This window comes from Sarcophilus harrisii, chromosome 6 (assembly GCF_902635505.1).
Source record: "Sarcophilus harrisii chromosome 6, mSarHar1.11, whole genome shotgun sequence".
NCBI classification, from domain to species: domain Eukaryota; kingdom Metazoa; phylum Chordata; class Mammalia; order Dasyuromorphia; family Dasyuridae; genus Sarcophilus; species Sarcophilus harrisii.
This window is the reverse complement of record NC_045431.1, coordinates 65,818,472-65,834,061: the sequence shown is the minus strand read 5'-3', so window position 1 is coordinate 65,834,061 and position 15,590 is coordinate 65,818,472. Positions and strand designations below refer to the sequence as shown.

The window sequence follows — 15,590 nt, the reverse complement described above, 5'->3', positions numbered from 1 at the left end:
CATCAGTCTTGATGGATATAATTGAGGCAGAATTTTTTCCAGGTGACATTTAAAATTTATACTTTTTAATTTGTGAAATGCTTCATATATTTCATTGGATATTCAGAATAACCTTGTAAAGGATATTTTGTTATTACCACCAGCATTACAGATGGAGAACCTGAGGTAGAGAGTAATTAAGTGACTTTCTTAAATTCACACAGTATGTGTCTGAGTCAAAATTCAAGTCAAAGTCTTGAGATTTCACCCCCATTAGTAATTCAGCAGAACTGACTCCTATTGCTTAAGGTGAAATGCCATGCATTCTGTCGTTTTTCTTTTTTAATGTGCTATCTTGTTGACCAATTTTCCCCAGTACTTTAAAGCATCCTGAGCTTCCTATACTATTTTTTCAGCTTGACTATCTATTTAATGTTGATGGGGTACAATACTGACAGGTTGGATAAGGTTCCTCTCCACAAATTTCTTAAATTTGTCTGAGATAAATAAATACAGACTCACTGTCAGGAACAATAGCATACAACAATCCATAAATAGCAAATAATTGGCACCAAACTCTGAAGTCATTACAGAGCTAGTACTTTGAACTATTTTGAGAAAGATTCTAGCCCAATTCAAAAGTCTTTCCCTTTGAAATGTTACTGCAGAATCAACACGGATTCTTAACCACAGCTTCTTTGTCACTTCCCCCCCAAAAAAGATATGCCTGTTTTCATCCTTTACCATCTTTTAGATATATAGATATAGATACTATCTTTGAGATAGAGGGTAGATATCAGAATCATTCCCAGGTCATTTCTCTCACAACTCTTGATTTCACACAAACATTTCCTAGAAGCATAGAATGCTCCTGGTGGATGGAATCTTACTAATCATATTTTCTTGGCCCTATAATCATGATAACAATAAAAGAAGGTACTACATTTATAATCCAAGAAATTAGTCTCCATGAAATGTAGAAGAATGGCAGGCTCCAAGAATTACAACTTAAAGGTATTCAATTCAAAAAGAATGACCTTCAATAAGTGATGATCATTTGGGTTCAGAGGCATTATAAGGGGTCATCTACTTATTAGTTACATGTGAGGAAGTCACTTAACCTTATGGTACCATAGAGCAATAAAACTGGAGTCAGAAACTATAGTTCATATCCCAGATGACCAGTTGTTTGATTTTGGTCAACTTTGACTTGATGTGATTTCTCTCGATCTCAATTTACTCATTGGAAAAAGAGAGTGACAATACACCATTCTTCCAAGGGTCTTGTTTTGTGAGGAAAACCTTACAACATTATACAAATGAACTTTATTATTATTACTCAATGTACTTGTAATCTTTTCAAGACCTCAACTCCTCAAAAGATCACAGATTTAGAGGTGAAATGTCCTCAGAGTACAAATGGAGAAATTGAGGCTAGAGAGGTAATGTGATTTTCCCGGATTCCTAATCCCTCATTTTCAATCAAGGATTTTTCCCATTATACCTCAATTGATCATTATTAGGTCTTGTTATTTATGTAATTGGTATGTTCCAAAGAGTATATATCCCTGATCTAAGAATATCTTTTGGATCAGATGTTCAACATCTTCAGGGTTTGTTTGGTGCCTTTTCCACCTGATGCAAACATATTATCTCTGGGTATAGCTGCTTCTGTCCATCTTCTCTTTGTCGAAGAAATCCATTTCCATCAGAATACATCCTCATACAGTATTGTTGTTGAAGTATATAATGATCTGGTTCTGCTCATTTCACTCAGCATCAGTTCATGTAAGTCTCCCCAGGCCTTTCTGAAATCTCCCTGCTGGTCATTTCTTACAGAACAATTCCTAATCTCATTTTAACTAGTGAATCAGTAGGGTTTTTTGTTTGTGTGTTTTTTTACTGAGGCATTTGGAGTAAGTGACTTGCCCAGGGTCACACAGCTAATAAATGTTAAGTGTCTGAAGCCAGATTTAAAGTCAAATCCTCCTGCCTCCAGGACTGTGCTCTACCCACTGTGCCACCTGGCTGCCCCTATAAATGAGAAGTTCTCAGGGTATGAGTTTCTTATGGTGCAGAATAAGACATATTTCTCAACATGGCAAATGTAGGAATTTGATTTACTTGACTACATTTGTTACATTTTTTTTCCCATGAGGATAGAGAGGTAAGCAAACAAATGCTTGTTATTAAAAAAAAAAAAAAACTCAAAGAAATTTCTTCTCATCTATCATAAAAGGGTGCCATTAATACCTCTTGGTAATCAAGTGTCCAAGACCACATAGGAAGATCTGATTTCAAAACTTATCTCAAACTAGTATGAACTAACTCTGATTCAGGGTAAGATAACTTGTATTTGCCGCAGTTTAATCATCTGTAAAATGGGGATAATAATAGTCTTTACCTCCCAGAGCTGTTATAAAAATAAAATGAGATATTATAAAGCACAGTAAAGCACTTAGCACAGTACCTGGCAGACAATAAAGGCTATATAATTGTTAACTATTATTATTATAATTGTTGTAATTATATAGTTTAGTGGAAAGGTTATCAAATATGAAATGAGAAATCCTTGCTTTAAATCCTGGTCCTGCTTCTCAATACCAGTATGTCACTGGGTAAAGAGGTCAAGTCACCTCTTTGGACTTTAAATTGTTCTTGGTGAGATAGGATTAGATGACATTTAATGTTCCTCCAAGCCCAACATCTCAGATCTTATGAAGACATCCATACTAAAACATCTGAATTGCAAAACTTTTCAACAGATTTTTGAAGATATTCTCTGAGGCGCTGAGAGCTCACAAGTAAAAATCAAGAGCATTCCCTTTAGAGGTTGATCATTGCAACAATTCAACTAGAAGGTAGAGATTTCAAGAAAGCAACAAAAATTCAGTAACTCAGACTTACATTGAAACAGTGGGCCATTTAGATTATTTTTCAGATATTCCCATTTCTTAACTGGAAATACTAGTAGAATTTCCACTGGAAATGTCCTCCTACTATTATTTCTTCTTTTTTTTTTTTTAATAGTCTTTTATTTACAGGTTATACGTATGAGTAACTTTACAGCATTAACAATTGCCAAACCTCTTGTTCCAATTCTACTATTATTTCTTTATTTACTTTGTATTTACCTTTCTGTGTGAATATCATTTCCTCTCAGTAGAATATAAATTCCTTGAAAGAAGAGATGTTCACCTAGAACAGTGTCTAGCAAAAAAAAAAAAAAAAAATAAGTGCTTAAGAAGTGTTTATTGATTTGAAATGAGTTGAATTGAATGAGCAGAGCTTAGATGCTTAGAAAGCTGAAGGCAGTGACTTCTTCAAGACCCATAATGAAAAAAGAGACCTACCATTTTCAGTGGTCACTGTGAGCCGTTGTACAGTAAACTACAATTAAACCATATCTTTTTCCATGTTCTCTTTTATCCTGGGTCCACGTGGAAGTTGTAAAGGAACCCCATGATTAGTCTTTGAGCAGCTGCCAGTTTCATTGTGCAATGAAGGAAAATGCCAACTGTTTAGTGATCTGAATTGGCTCATTTGACCATTACCAAAAAATGAGGAAGTGAAGATGAATCCCCTCCAGTATGTTTCACCACTATGGCCTTCATTGTTTTCTTTCTAGGAATAAGAATTTATAATTCTAATAATAGAATGTACAACTCTAATAATAGAATTTGTAGCTATTATAAAATTGATCATTTATATTTTATTTTATAAAATATACATAAAATAAAAGAATGTGGAATTCTTAAAAAAAATTAGAATTTAGAATTCTAATAAGAATAAGTTTCAAAGCAGCAGCTAGGTGCGCAGTGGATAGAGCTCCAGCCCTGAACTCCTCCAGAGGACCTGAATTCAAATTTGATCTCAGACACTTAACACTTCCTAGCAGTGTGACCCGGGGCAAGTCACTTAATCCCAATTGCCTCAAGGGAAAAAAAAGAGTACATTTCAGTTGTGCTTCTAGCAATAGAGGTCTCCTTTCTGCTTGGGATGAGTCATTGATAAAAACTGTAACAGCAACTACAACAATATGGGTATGAGGTGAGGAAAGGTTTATTCTGAAAAGGAACCATTTGGAAATTGTTAAACTAATCCATTTAGTTATCCATTCAACAAATTGATCTCTTGATCAGAGCTACTTACTTGTATATGTACTCTATATGTACTATATCCTCTCACTGAAACATAAGTCTTTGAGGCAGGGATTTTTCATTTCTCTTTTTGTGTCCTTAGAGTTCTATACAGTACCTTGTACATAGTACTTAATAAATACTTGTTACAATAAATTTTTGACTTAAATCAGTAGGGACTGAAAGCACAATTATTGCCATGTGAGATCCAGGAAACCGTTTAACATTTTCCTCATATTTGAAATTGTTGGAAGCAATAGCTTTAAAAGTCTCGTCTTTGAGAGTTGTATGACAGAAATTTCAGGAGAATGGTGAAAATTTGTGATCTCATCAATGTAGAGAATCCCAGTGTGGAAATACCCTCTACTGCTAGAGATCAAACTCATCTGCCACACCTGGGGGAGGATGCTGAATTTAATCACAGGATCCTGAATTCAAATCCCAGTGAATTACTCTTCTATATTACCTGCGCCAAGTTAGCTTCTCTTGGTCTCTATTTTGTCATCTATAAAATGAGGGACAGGTATAGACTAGATGACTTCAAAAGATCCTTTGCATCTCTTAAATTTCTGACAGTATGAGGGAAAAAATCCTCACTGACAGTTTTAAGAAGTAAAGTGTTCTGACTAAAAAGTTAGGAGCTAGTAAGAAAAGACTAAAGCTATTCATTACCTGAATCCTTCAAGAAGTGATTTTTTTTTTTTTTTTTTTTTTTTTTTTTTGCTCAAATCATCCAATGTTGTTGGTGGAACCCTGACTTTGAAAAAGAGTATAGGAGCTTCTTGTTTTAAAGAAGCTTAACATACAGAATGCTAAAGTAACTCTAAAGATAAGTTGGGCACTGATTATGCAGTTTACAAAAGGAATCTTCACTTTACAAAGAACATAATATAAAATTTCCTACTTTGAAATTTCCTACTACTGGATTGCTTTTAAAGTGAATTAATTTACAAACTGTCTTATCACATCCCTTTTTTTCAGGAAGACTACTTCTGTAAAGTATGCTATATGTGTATCTTAGGAGATAAAGAATAAGCTGTTCAAGGGTACAAATTTCTTGAGACTGGTTAATATTTTTGTCTTCATATTTCCTCTCTCCTTCCCATTCCTAGCCAGGAAGGAAGGAAGGAGAGAAAGAAGGATGGAGGGAGGGAGGGAGTGAAGGAAGAAAGGAAGGAGGGGAAGAGGGAGGGAGTAAAAGGCAGAATTTATTAAATGTTTATATAACTAGTACTTTGCTAAGCATTGGGAATACAGAAACAAAAACAAAGACAAACCTTTCCCTAGGGGGAGTGTATAAGGAGATAAAACTCTTAAAATATGTAGGTTTCCAAGGGCAGTGAATCTATCCCCTCTCCTCCCATCTCATCCTTTGTAGTGAATAAGATTCTACCATGTATTATAGAATAAAGCCTTCCCCTCTTCCTTCTGTGTCTACAAAAGCAGTCCTGACACCAATAACTGCCTTGAAGGCTGCCTTATCAAATGGAGCTGGAGGTGGGTTTTCACACAGGTTCTCAAAAGTCTATGCACGAGACTACCATGCATCTTCTAATTAAATATCCACAGCCCACTGGTGAACAGTCAAAGGCAATTTACTCTCCCTATAATAGAAAAAAATCTTTTTCAATATAAAAAACAATTGCATCTGATTTGTATTCCTACTTCTCTTTTCAACATCTAATTCTAGCCCAATCGAACAGTTACAATTATCAGGAAATTTCACCAGTGCAGAATGAGGCAGGAGGGGGACACACTATAATTGGGGGCTGCCTTTCACTTTCTAAATCACAATTCATTTTAACTGCCTGATTGCTTGTGAAAGAGCAGGACTTTAACTCATTAAAGTTAAAAAATATACTCGGATGACTTAAAATAATCCTTTTTGGTGATTGTTTCATACTTTCACTCTTAAATATCAGACCAGGGAAGATTTGAATGGTTAGATTAGCCCAGAGAAGGAGCCCAACTCAGGATAGCTGTCTCCTCAGACCACGGTTTTCAGGGGGAAATCTCAGCTAGGTCTGCTCTCTTTCTAACTGCACTGTCACTCTCTTTGTCCATCTGGGATGCCAATTACCACGAGATCTAATCTATTAAGGAATATAGAAAGCCCAGAATAATGGAGTCTCTAGAGAACATAGACCTGGACTGCCTTCCAGAGCCTCAGAACCATAAACTTGGAGACACCATCAAGGACTTCCTCTGTGAGCATTATTATGTCTCCAATTTAGGCCAGTTAAGGGAGAAGCAGATTGGTTGAATGGGTGGTCATTGCCAGGAAATCCATACATGCCATCTGCTGGTTGCATGATGCTTTTTGGTGCCTTATTCTTTTCCCTGTAAAATGTGTAGAGCAATAGGATGGTACTGAAGTGTAAAATTAATGGATAAATCCAAAATAGAAAACTAGAAGCTAGACAAAGATACCTGGGAATGAATGGGTGGAAAAAAGCACTGGATGTAGTGTCAGAAAGCTGGGGTTTAAGACTGTCTGTCACTTATGAGTGTGATCCCAGGTAAGTGATTTAATTTTATTGGCTGTCATTTCTCAACTATAAAATGAAAGGAGTTAGATTAAGGTTCTTCAGAATTATAAATTTGTGATCTTATGATCTTATGGAAGTCCTTTCCAGCCCTAGATTTCCATCCTATGTAGAAGCTATTAAGCATTCTGTAGGACCAGTTAGGTAACACCATGGTACACAGAGTGCTGAGTCTGGAGTTAGGAAGATTCATCTCCCAGAGTTCAAATCTGGCCTCAGATACTTACTAGCTCCTGGTCAAGTCACTTAATCCTATTAGCTTCAGTTTCCTCATCTGTGAAATGGGCTGCAGAAAGAAATAGCAACCACTTTAGTATCTCTGCCAAGAAAAGCCCAAATGGAGCCATGGAGAGTTTGATATGACTGAAATAATTAATAACAAAAGTCTCTAGCAAAATGGGAATAACAGTTTGTTTTCAATCCAATAAATGTTTATTAAGTGCCTACTATATACAATGTACTATGGATAAAGAAAAATGAAATAAGGCATGGATCCCACATTCAAGGAACTTATAATGGGGTAAGGTTAAGATTTGTACCTAAAGAAATTTGAAGGGGAAAAAAAAAAGATATAATAGTGCAAAGCAGAGGTAACTGAAAAATTTGAGAGGTCACTTTGACCTCTGGGAAATCAAGAAGTTGGCACTTGAGTTAGGCTTGAAAGAAAAAATCATGAGATTATTGAATTAGAACTAAGTGAAAAGATCAGAGAGTCATCTAGTTCAGTGTCCTCTTTTTATATACGAGATTGAGCCCCAGACAGCTTTGAATAGTAAAGGAGAGAAGGGAAGAGAATAAGCATATATATATATATATATATATATATATATATATAGCACCTACTATGTGCCAGATAATGTACTGATATTACAATATTATAATAGATGCTATGTAAATATAATAACTCATTTCTTTACTTTCTGCTTCGACTTCAGTGTTCTCTCTTTATATAGGAGATTGAACCCCAGACAGCTTTAGAAGGGAAGGGAATAAGCATATATATAGCACCTACTATGTGCCAGATAATGTGCTAATATTATAATAGATGCTATGTAAATATAATAACTCATTTCTTTACTTTCTGCTTCGAGTTCAGTGTTCTCTCTTTATATAGGAGATTGAGCCCCAGACAGCTTTAAATAGGTAATAAGGAGAGAAGGGAAGGGAATAAGCATATATATAGCACCTACTATGTTCCAGATAATGTACTGATATTACAATATTATAATAGATGCTCTGTAAATATAACAACTCATTTCTTTACTTTCTGTCTAGATGAACAAGAGCCAGCAGTCAGCAGCGATTCAGATATCTCACTGATCATGGCGATGGAAGTTGGACTCTCTGATGTAGAGCTTTCTACTGACCAAGACTGTGAAGAGGTGAAATCCTGAAATGTTGAGCAAAGACAAAGGGGATGGTCGGGCTCCAGGGGGAAGGGGAGGGGCGAGCTTCAGGTCTCACTACACTCATCCACCTCCAGACCACCACCACAGCTTCAGTGTGCTCCATTCCGGGAGGGTCCATGAAAAGCAATACGTAGAGTTTCATCAATCTGGACGCAGTTTCAGCATCTCTCCATCAGTCCATAATGTTGGCAGCTTGGAAGTCGAAAGCGGATTTATTTTCCACCACCCCCACATGCCCAAGGACATGGGCTTCAGCGGCTGAGAAAACAGTGACTGAACAGACAGCTTCGAAAGTGTTTCCTACTTTCATTTCACCTTCTTATTTCCACCCTCCCTCCATCACTGGCGACTTTCGTTTGGGGGTGGTTGGTAGTGCTGTTGAGATTTTATTCATTATTGTTGCTGTTGTTTTTAAGGGTATCTGTAATTTGCTTGATTTGGGGCTCCCTTCAGCTTATTCCTCCCACATTCTTGTCGGGAAGCAACCAGTGCCTGCTCTGATCCATTTGCAATCCATCTCTCAGATTTCCGACCTTGACATTTCATCATGAAGTACGCATGGGTCTGAGAAGAACTGGTGCCCCATCCTCATAACCATCTGAACCAGCTTTCATTAAGATTTTCAATTCTCCCAAGTGAGTCCTGAAAATCACATCTGCCAGAGGGCTCTCCTTCCCCAGTTCACTTGACTCCAATCCCTAAATCGGAAGCTGAAGTTACATTGTCCTGGCTTCCACTTGCCAAATGCCATTAAAGGCACATACATGTCTCATAAAAGGGAAAGGAATAGGATTCACTTTTTGCAAGGTTGGAACATCTCCAGTTGTATTACTAGCATTCTGTGACTTTGAAGGGCTGGTAGTTGGGGACTCGTGAGAAGTTGTACAACTAGGGCCTGGGCTCTCTTTTACCTTCAAGCCAAAATCCTTGTGCATTGACTGGTTCCCATGAGAATATGGGTCCATCTTGGGTCGTGGATGAGCTGGGCTTGGTAGGTTATGAAAACTGACTAGGGAAAAGCTATGGCAGAGTTGGCTAATTCAGACCGTTAAGCATAGTAAAGACAATAGCAGGAGCAGCAGCAATAACAGCCACCATATTCCCCTTGATCCCTAAACCTGGTGTTTACCGACTCTGGTCCATATGGAAGGATTTAGGTAACTCCTTAATGAATGATTTGCCCCTGTTCCCTTAGCACAACTGTTTGCCAGGGGAAGTGTAATCCTTCTACATCATTTTATCCCCAGAAGAACAGTGTGGGACTTGACTAAATCAAGTCTCTCCTAGCTGTGAGAGGCTGAGCAAAAGAAAATGAAAAGAACAGGCACTGAGTAAATGTGAAAGCCTACCAGGGTTTTAAAACTGGGTTTTTAACTTTTTATTTTTCTCCCCCTACCTTTTGCAGAGATGTGCTATTTTTATAGCAGGGAATCGCATATTACATTTGAACTGTCTGAGTGCAGAGAAGACTTTTAACTTGACTTGGTCAGTGTCTCTTGCTAATGATCACTGAAGCTCTTCATCCACTGTGTGAAGCCCTTGTTGTCCATAGTTGAAAACTGGGTGTAAATCTCTCTTTACGTTCCCTCTGTGTTCTGAGGAAGACCCTTTTTCCCCATTTCAAAAACCCACTCAATAAACAGATGGGGGGGTTTTGCTGTCAGGATATGCTGCTTGCCAAATAATGGAAGTTCTGGGAGACCACTGGCCATTGTTATCTGTTATTTAAAAGGTCCCCTCTGGGCAGGTTTGCAGATTGCCAAAAAAAAAAAGAAAAAAAGAAAAAAAAAAAAAAAAAGGTAAGGAAGTGTTTTCTGCCTATAGGAACTTATCGCCCATCTGGAGCTGAAATTAGAGATGAGAGATCTTTGAATATGGCCTGGCCCTTCTTTACTGAGAGACCCATATCCACAGCTCTGACCAGTGATGTGGAACTGAAAGTTGGAATGGGGGGAGACAACCTGGCTTGGGGAAGAGAATGGAAGGAGCCTTTTCCTCCATGACCTCAGCCTGTTTCAGGTCTGGGAGCTAATCTATTACAGATAGAGTCCTTGACAAGAGCCTAAATCTGGGCAACATAAAAATTCATTGTTCTGTACTTTTTCTAAGTGACTTTTAAAATACTAAGTGATACGAGATCCTTGGTTGAAAGGTATTATAGACAAACATTGACTATCCAGCTGTGAGTTATCCATAGAAAACTCTTAATCCCAGATGAGTTTTCTCTTTTCTCTTTTCTACTCAATATACACCTGGACCACCTCTCCTCCCCATCAATCACTGTGGGCTCAGAAGATACAAACCGATTTATTAAATTGAGACAAACATGATTGAGACAAATCTGTGACTGAAAAAATCATAATACATTCCAAAACCAGATTTTTTAAAATCACTTTTGAATTACATTATGCTTCTGAATTATCAGCATCATTATTCCCCTATAATAATAAAGATAAGCAAGAGTGATAGATATATATGAAATAATAATCGTAATTATTATTCAAGCTGACCTTACAAGACTTCCTTTATATGAGTCTCAGTTTCCTCATCTGTATAATGAGGTGGTTCAACTAGATGATCTTTAAAGTTTCTTCTCTAAAGCTATGGTCCTCTGAGTCTACCTTTGTGATCTTGGGCAAGTCAATCACAAGGCCTCTACTTCTTCCTTTGGGAAATAGGTGACTTGGACTAGGTGATCAATCTCCTATATGATTTCCAGTGATTTGAAATCCTATGATTTGAGGTACAAAGACAAAAACCCACAAAATAGTGGGTAGCCTCCTGCAGTTTCTATTGTGATCATAGAGCTCTGTGCTTCATAAAACATCACATTTACAGTCAATACCCATTTATTAAGCACCAGTTATTCCAAATGAAGGATTGTGTTGGGGGAAATCCAAAAATAATTCAGACATGACCTTAACACATCATATCAAATAAAGGCCTCCAAATTTTTGCAGAAGTTATCTATTTACCTGAGCTGCAACTAGAAATTCTTTCACTTAGGCCAAAAATAACTAAGCCTGAAGAGGGGAAAGTGCAAAAGAAAGTTTGGATATTTGTGCCCATTTATTATATCTTCATTTGGGTTCTGCTCATTATTGAGATCAATTTGAGGATTAGTCACTAAAGTGACTCAAGTGGATAATGAGAGACCAGTCTGAATTAAGCAAAGGAGACAGCTTGATAGTCATCTCCCCCCACCCCTTTCTATGGGCATAAATGCCACCCAAATAGACTTATGTATCCAAAGATAACTTTTTTCCTTTTTTAAAAAAAAAATTAATACAGGGTAAAAGAGCCCTTTGGGAAATTTTTGTGAGGGGGAAGGAGTCCCAAATGGCTCAGCTATGCCATGGATATCAATTATTTCTTGTACTTTCTTTACCAATTATTATTTTGAAAAAGACCACACAATCTACTTTGATTTGGTGATGAAATAAAATTTAGTGTTTCATGGAATCAGAAGCCCATAGGGATTCCAGATCTCTGCTTGTCCCTCCCCAACCTAGCTTAGCCAGATCTTCTTCTTCCCCAAATACAATAATCATAATGACTTTACAAGACTTCCTTTATATGAGTCTCAGTTTCCTCATCTATAAAATGAGATGATTCAAATAGATGATCTTTAAAGTTTCTTCTCTAAAACTATGGTCCTCTGATTCTACCCTTGAGGTCTTGGCGAGTCAATCATGGGGCCACCACTTCTTCCTCTGGGAAATGGGTGACTTGAACTAGGTGATTTCCAATTAAATCCTATGATTTGGGGTACAAATTCAATCCTACAGATAATTCTTAAACTCATGGATTTCAGTTTCAGGGGGAGAAGGATACTAACTATTGCCATTAAGTATAGGAAGTCTCCATCAGTACAGAGTTTTTGTATACCTGAGGAAAACAACAGAATTCCAGGTCTGTGATCTACCCAGTTATAACCCAATGATCAAGAAAGGTGTTCTTTTTCTCAAACCTAAATTTTCCTCCTTGAAGCTTTCCTGTATTTTTAGGCAATTAGGGTTATGGGACTTCATTTGCTAGTAACGATCTAAGACAGGATTTGAACTCAGGACTTCCTGACTCCAGCGCCAGTGCTCTAGCCACTTTACTACCTGGCTGCCTCTCCCTGGTTGTCTAAGAACTAACCTCTGGAGTCAAGCAGAACAATCCTCATCCCTTTTCCACATGATAATCCATCAGCTACTTGAAGGCAACTCTCTTGTCTTCTTTAAGTCTTCTTTTCTCCAGGCACAATTTCCCATTATCTTCAACCAGGAGCCATATGGCATGGAATTGATGTTCATCTCCATTTTCATTTCTTTCTATTGGACATTCTCTCATTTGTCTGTTTCTATCCTAAAATGTGGCTTTTCCTTTTGGGAAAAATCTGGAGGCTCCTATTATTATTACATACACATTCTTCTTGGATGTGACCTAAAGTTTGATTCTCAGTACAAGTTAACTTCCTATGTAGGTGAGAGTTTTGAGGAAGATGAGTGAGTCAAAAGTGGAAGACATTTGTGTTCATGTATCTAAGCCTAACAAGAGATGCTCCATTAGCATTTGTGGGTAAGAGACTTGAATTTGATGGAATTCATGATTTCAGATCAGAGTCAAATAGCCATTTTAGGTATGACTCTCAAAAATCATTCTCATCTTCTTCGCAAATAGGATACAGGAAGTCATGGACTCCTGAGACATCTTCCCATAGCATCCTTCTTCTCCCCTCTTGGAACTTGAGAATCATAGAGGTGGAAGCTTAAACAATAAATCAGCTAGTCCAGTCACTTCAACCTCACTCTTATTTTTTCATCCTGTTTCCTCTTTTTCTATTTTTTCTTCCCTCCTTTCCTTAATTCCTTTCTTTCCCAGACCTCTTCCATAGGTTAACCAGTGAAACTCTCAAACACCACTCAAGACTAAAGAAGTCTATGGACCTTAATCTGTCATATTTTGGTTTTGGTTTTGTTGTTCTTCACATACTGTTGTATCTAGATTTGAGCTTCTAATGAGAAAAGTCATTTGTTATAAAGCAGATGGGAAGTGCATTTTCACAAAGTAGTGAGTTCCCCATTTCTATAGGTACTTAAACTGTCAAAGGTATCATTGAAGACATTAATACTTTGGAAAAGGAGTTGAATTCAGTCATACAATTCAGAATTGGAAGAGAGTTTGATGTCATTTAATAGATCTGAGTTCCCTTCCAACTCGAGATTCTGTGATGTTAATCCAATTTTCTTATTTTCACTCTCTCTTCATTTCACCAGTCTTGTCCCAAACCACTGATAGCCCTTGTTCCTCTCAAGTTTTCTTGTCATTAACTGACCCCTTGATAATAATACATCTATACTGCAATCTGATTCACTATCTCCATACTGTCACCACTATTTTAACTCCTCCCCTAACTTTTCCCTTCAACAATTTCCCAAAGAGCTCTGGGGATAGAATAATCCATTCCCACCATTCACTCATAGGATCATTCAAGCATAAATAAAGAACTAGTAGGGACCTCAGAGGCCATCTCACCCAAATTACAATTTAATTTACAATTAAGGAAACTAAAGCCCAGCTCATCGAAATGATTTGTACAAAGTTAAATGGGTTATAAATGTCAGACACAGTATCTGAGCCCAGCTCCTTTGAGTCCAAAACTAGTATTTTCATCAAGCCATCCCTCACCTTAGTTCTTATCATAATTTCACTACAAATGCATTGTAGGGTGATTAGGGATGCTTCAAAAATATGATTGACTTCAAATGGAGAAAGAGGAAGATAGTAAGGACAATCTCCACTTGGTCAGGTTGGTGACATCCAGGGAATAGTGTAGCCACTTAGCAAATGTTGGCTAACCAAAACTAATGAGTGCCTTGAATAATAGTATTTAAAGGAGAGTGACAAAATTAAAAAAAAAAAAAAAAATCTCCTTTGCTCACACAGTGAGAGGAGAGGCAAGTTTGAAGGATTTTGAAATGAGCAGAAAGAATGAGAAGAAAATGAATATGAAAATAAGAATACCTGATATAGAATGCCATAGGCTCTACTCCTAACTTCCCGGGCAACCTGGACAGGTTGCTTCCCCTTTCAATGCCTCAGTTCTCTCATATATTTAAAAAAAAAAATAGTGTTGGACTAGTTGTCCAATTACTTAGAATTTTAGAAAATTAGACAAGTTGACTCAATTTCCCTTCAGCTCTAAATCTGGAAGTGGCTACGATCATTGACTAGATGTAAAGACTAGGATTTCAATTCTCCATTGAATGGACTTCTTATTGAGGGCCATGATGGCAGTCCATGACAGTGGAGAGCAGAGAAAAGAAAAGAGATTAATTCTCAGTAAACAATGATTAAATTCTTGTTACTCAGTCCTCCCTCTGCCTTCCTTCCTCTCCACCTAACAACCCCAAGGCTCTCTGTGATAAAAGCAGGCCTTATTTTAAAAGCCCACGGATCAATAATCAGCCTCTTCCACTTCGATCCCTTTAATGGAACTGAATTGTAATCCTCGGAATGGGTGGTAAGGTTCCAGATCCTGTAGAGGGCCATTAATAACCAGACTTCAGTTACCACTTGCCCAACAAAAGCTCTCCAGTTGTAATACTTATTCAACAAGGAAAAAACCAAGGTCAAGTCTATTTCTTTGTCTTGCCCTCCAAACTGAGTTCTTGTGCTTCGTAATCAAGAGACTCTTTCAGGAAAACTCTTTCAGTTTTCAAAGCTCTTCAATCTATCGGCGTTACATCTAAAGAACAACTGTTCAATTCCCGTTTATTGACAATGATAAGACAAGTGCTTTTCTTAGGAGACTAAAGTGCGGCCTCACCGCTATGATGGAGGGGGAGAAAAGATACAGAAAATCCCTCTCATCCATCCTATGCCAGGGTAAGGCTCTTTGATCTCCAAATCCTAGCGATTCCTATGACGTTGTCATTGATCTTGAAATGATGGGTCACAGGAAAAGGGAATGGGAGAAAGAAAGGGATCACACACTTACTCCACAGACCAAAGACAGAGAATCATTGATTGAGGTGGATGAGCTGTTTCTTGCTTTGATAAAGCTTTGTTTTCTTCAAATATTTCCACAAACAAAACTCAAGGTAAAGACAGAAAGAGAGGATATGACATGAAAGGAGTGCTAGATAACCTGGATTCAAATTCTGATTTAAGTGACTTTGTTAGGTAAGCCATCTCATAGCCTCAGTTTCTTCACTTTTCTTTCTTAAAATGAAGGAGTTAGAGTATATAATCCCAGAAGTCCCTTTTGAGACTAATATTTCTGAGATTCTAAATCCCAGCGTTGTATCTGGGTATTCTCTCAAATATTGATTTATTTTATCAAATCCCAAAGTCTAAAACAGATAGTGGCCTTAGACCCCCCCCCCATCTCTCCCATTGAGAGTTTAGCCCTCATTCCTCAGAAATTTTACCCCAATCCATTGCTTTCTTAAAAACTTAGTTATTCTCACATCCTTTTGTCTGGAATTGAGAATGAAATAGAGAATATGTTGATTTGCAAATTGCCA

At 37.4% G+C, this 15,590-nt stretch overlaps 1 protein-coding gene and 1 long non-coding RNA gene across 2 annotated transcripts in view; one reads left to right on the top strand and one right to left on the bottom strand.

The window, feature by feature from the left end:
- Positions 1-14,000, top strand: part of RNF150 (ring finger protein 150) — a 328,862-nt gene extending 314,862 nt beyond the window's left edge. The window contains exon 8 of the mRNA XM_031941619.1: positions 7,940-14,000. Coding sequence (XP_031797479.1) covers positions 7,940-8,058 — 119 coding nt within the window. The 3' untranslated portion in view covers positions 8,059-14,000. The remainder of the gene's footprint in view (positions 1-7,939) is intronic.
- LOC116419743 lies at positions 3,403-9,556 on the bottom strand. The gene is made up of 2 exons (XR_004230031.1): positions 9,470-9,556; positions 3,403-3,603 (listed from the first exon to the last, which is right to left on the bottom strand). It is a non-coding gene; the product is annotated as an uncharacterized LOC116419743 (long non-coding RNA).
- Positions 14,001-15,590: the final 1,590 nt, after the last annotated feature.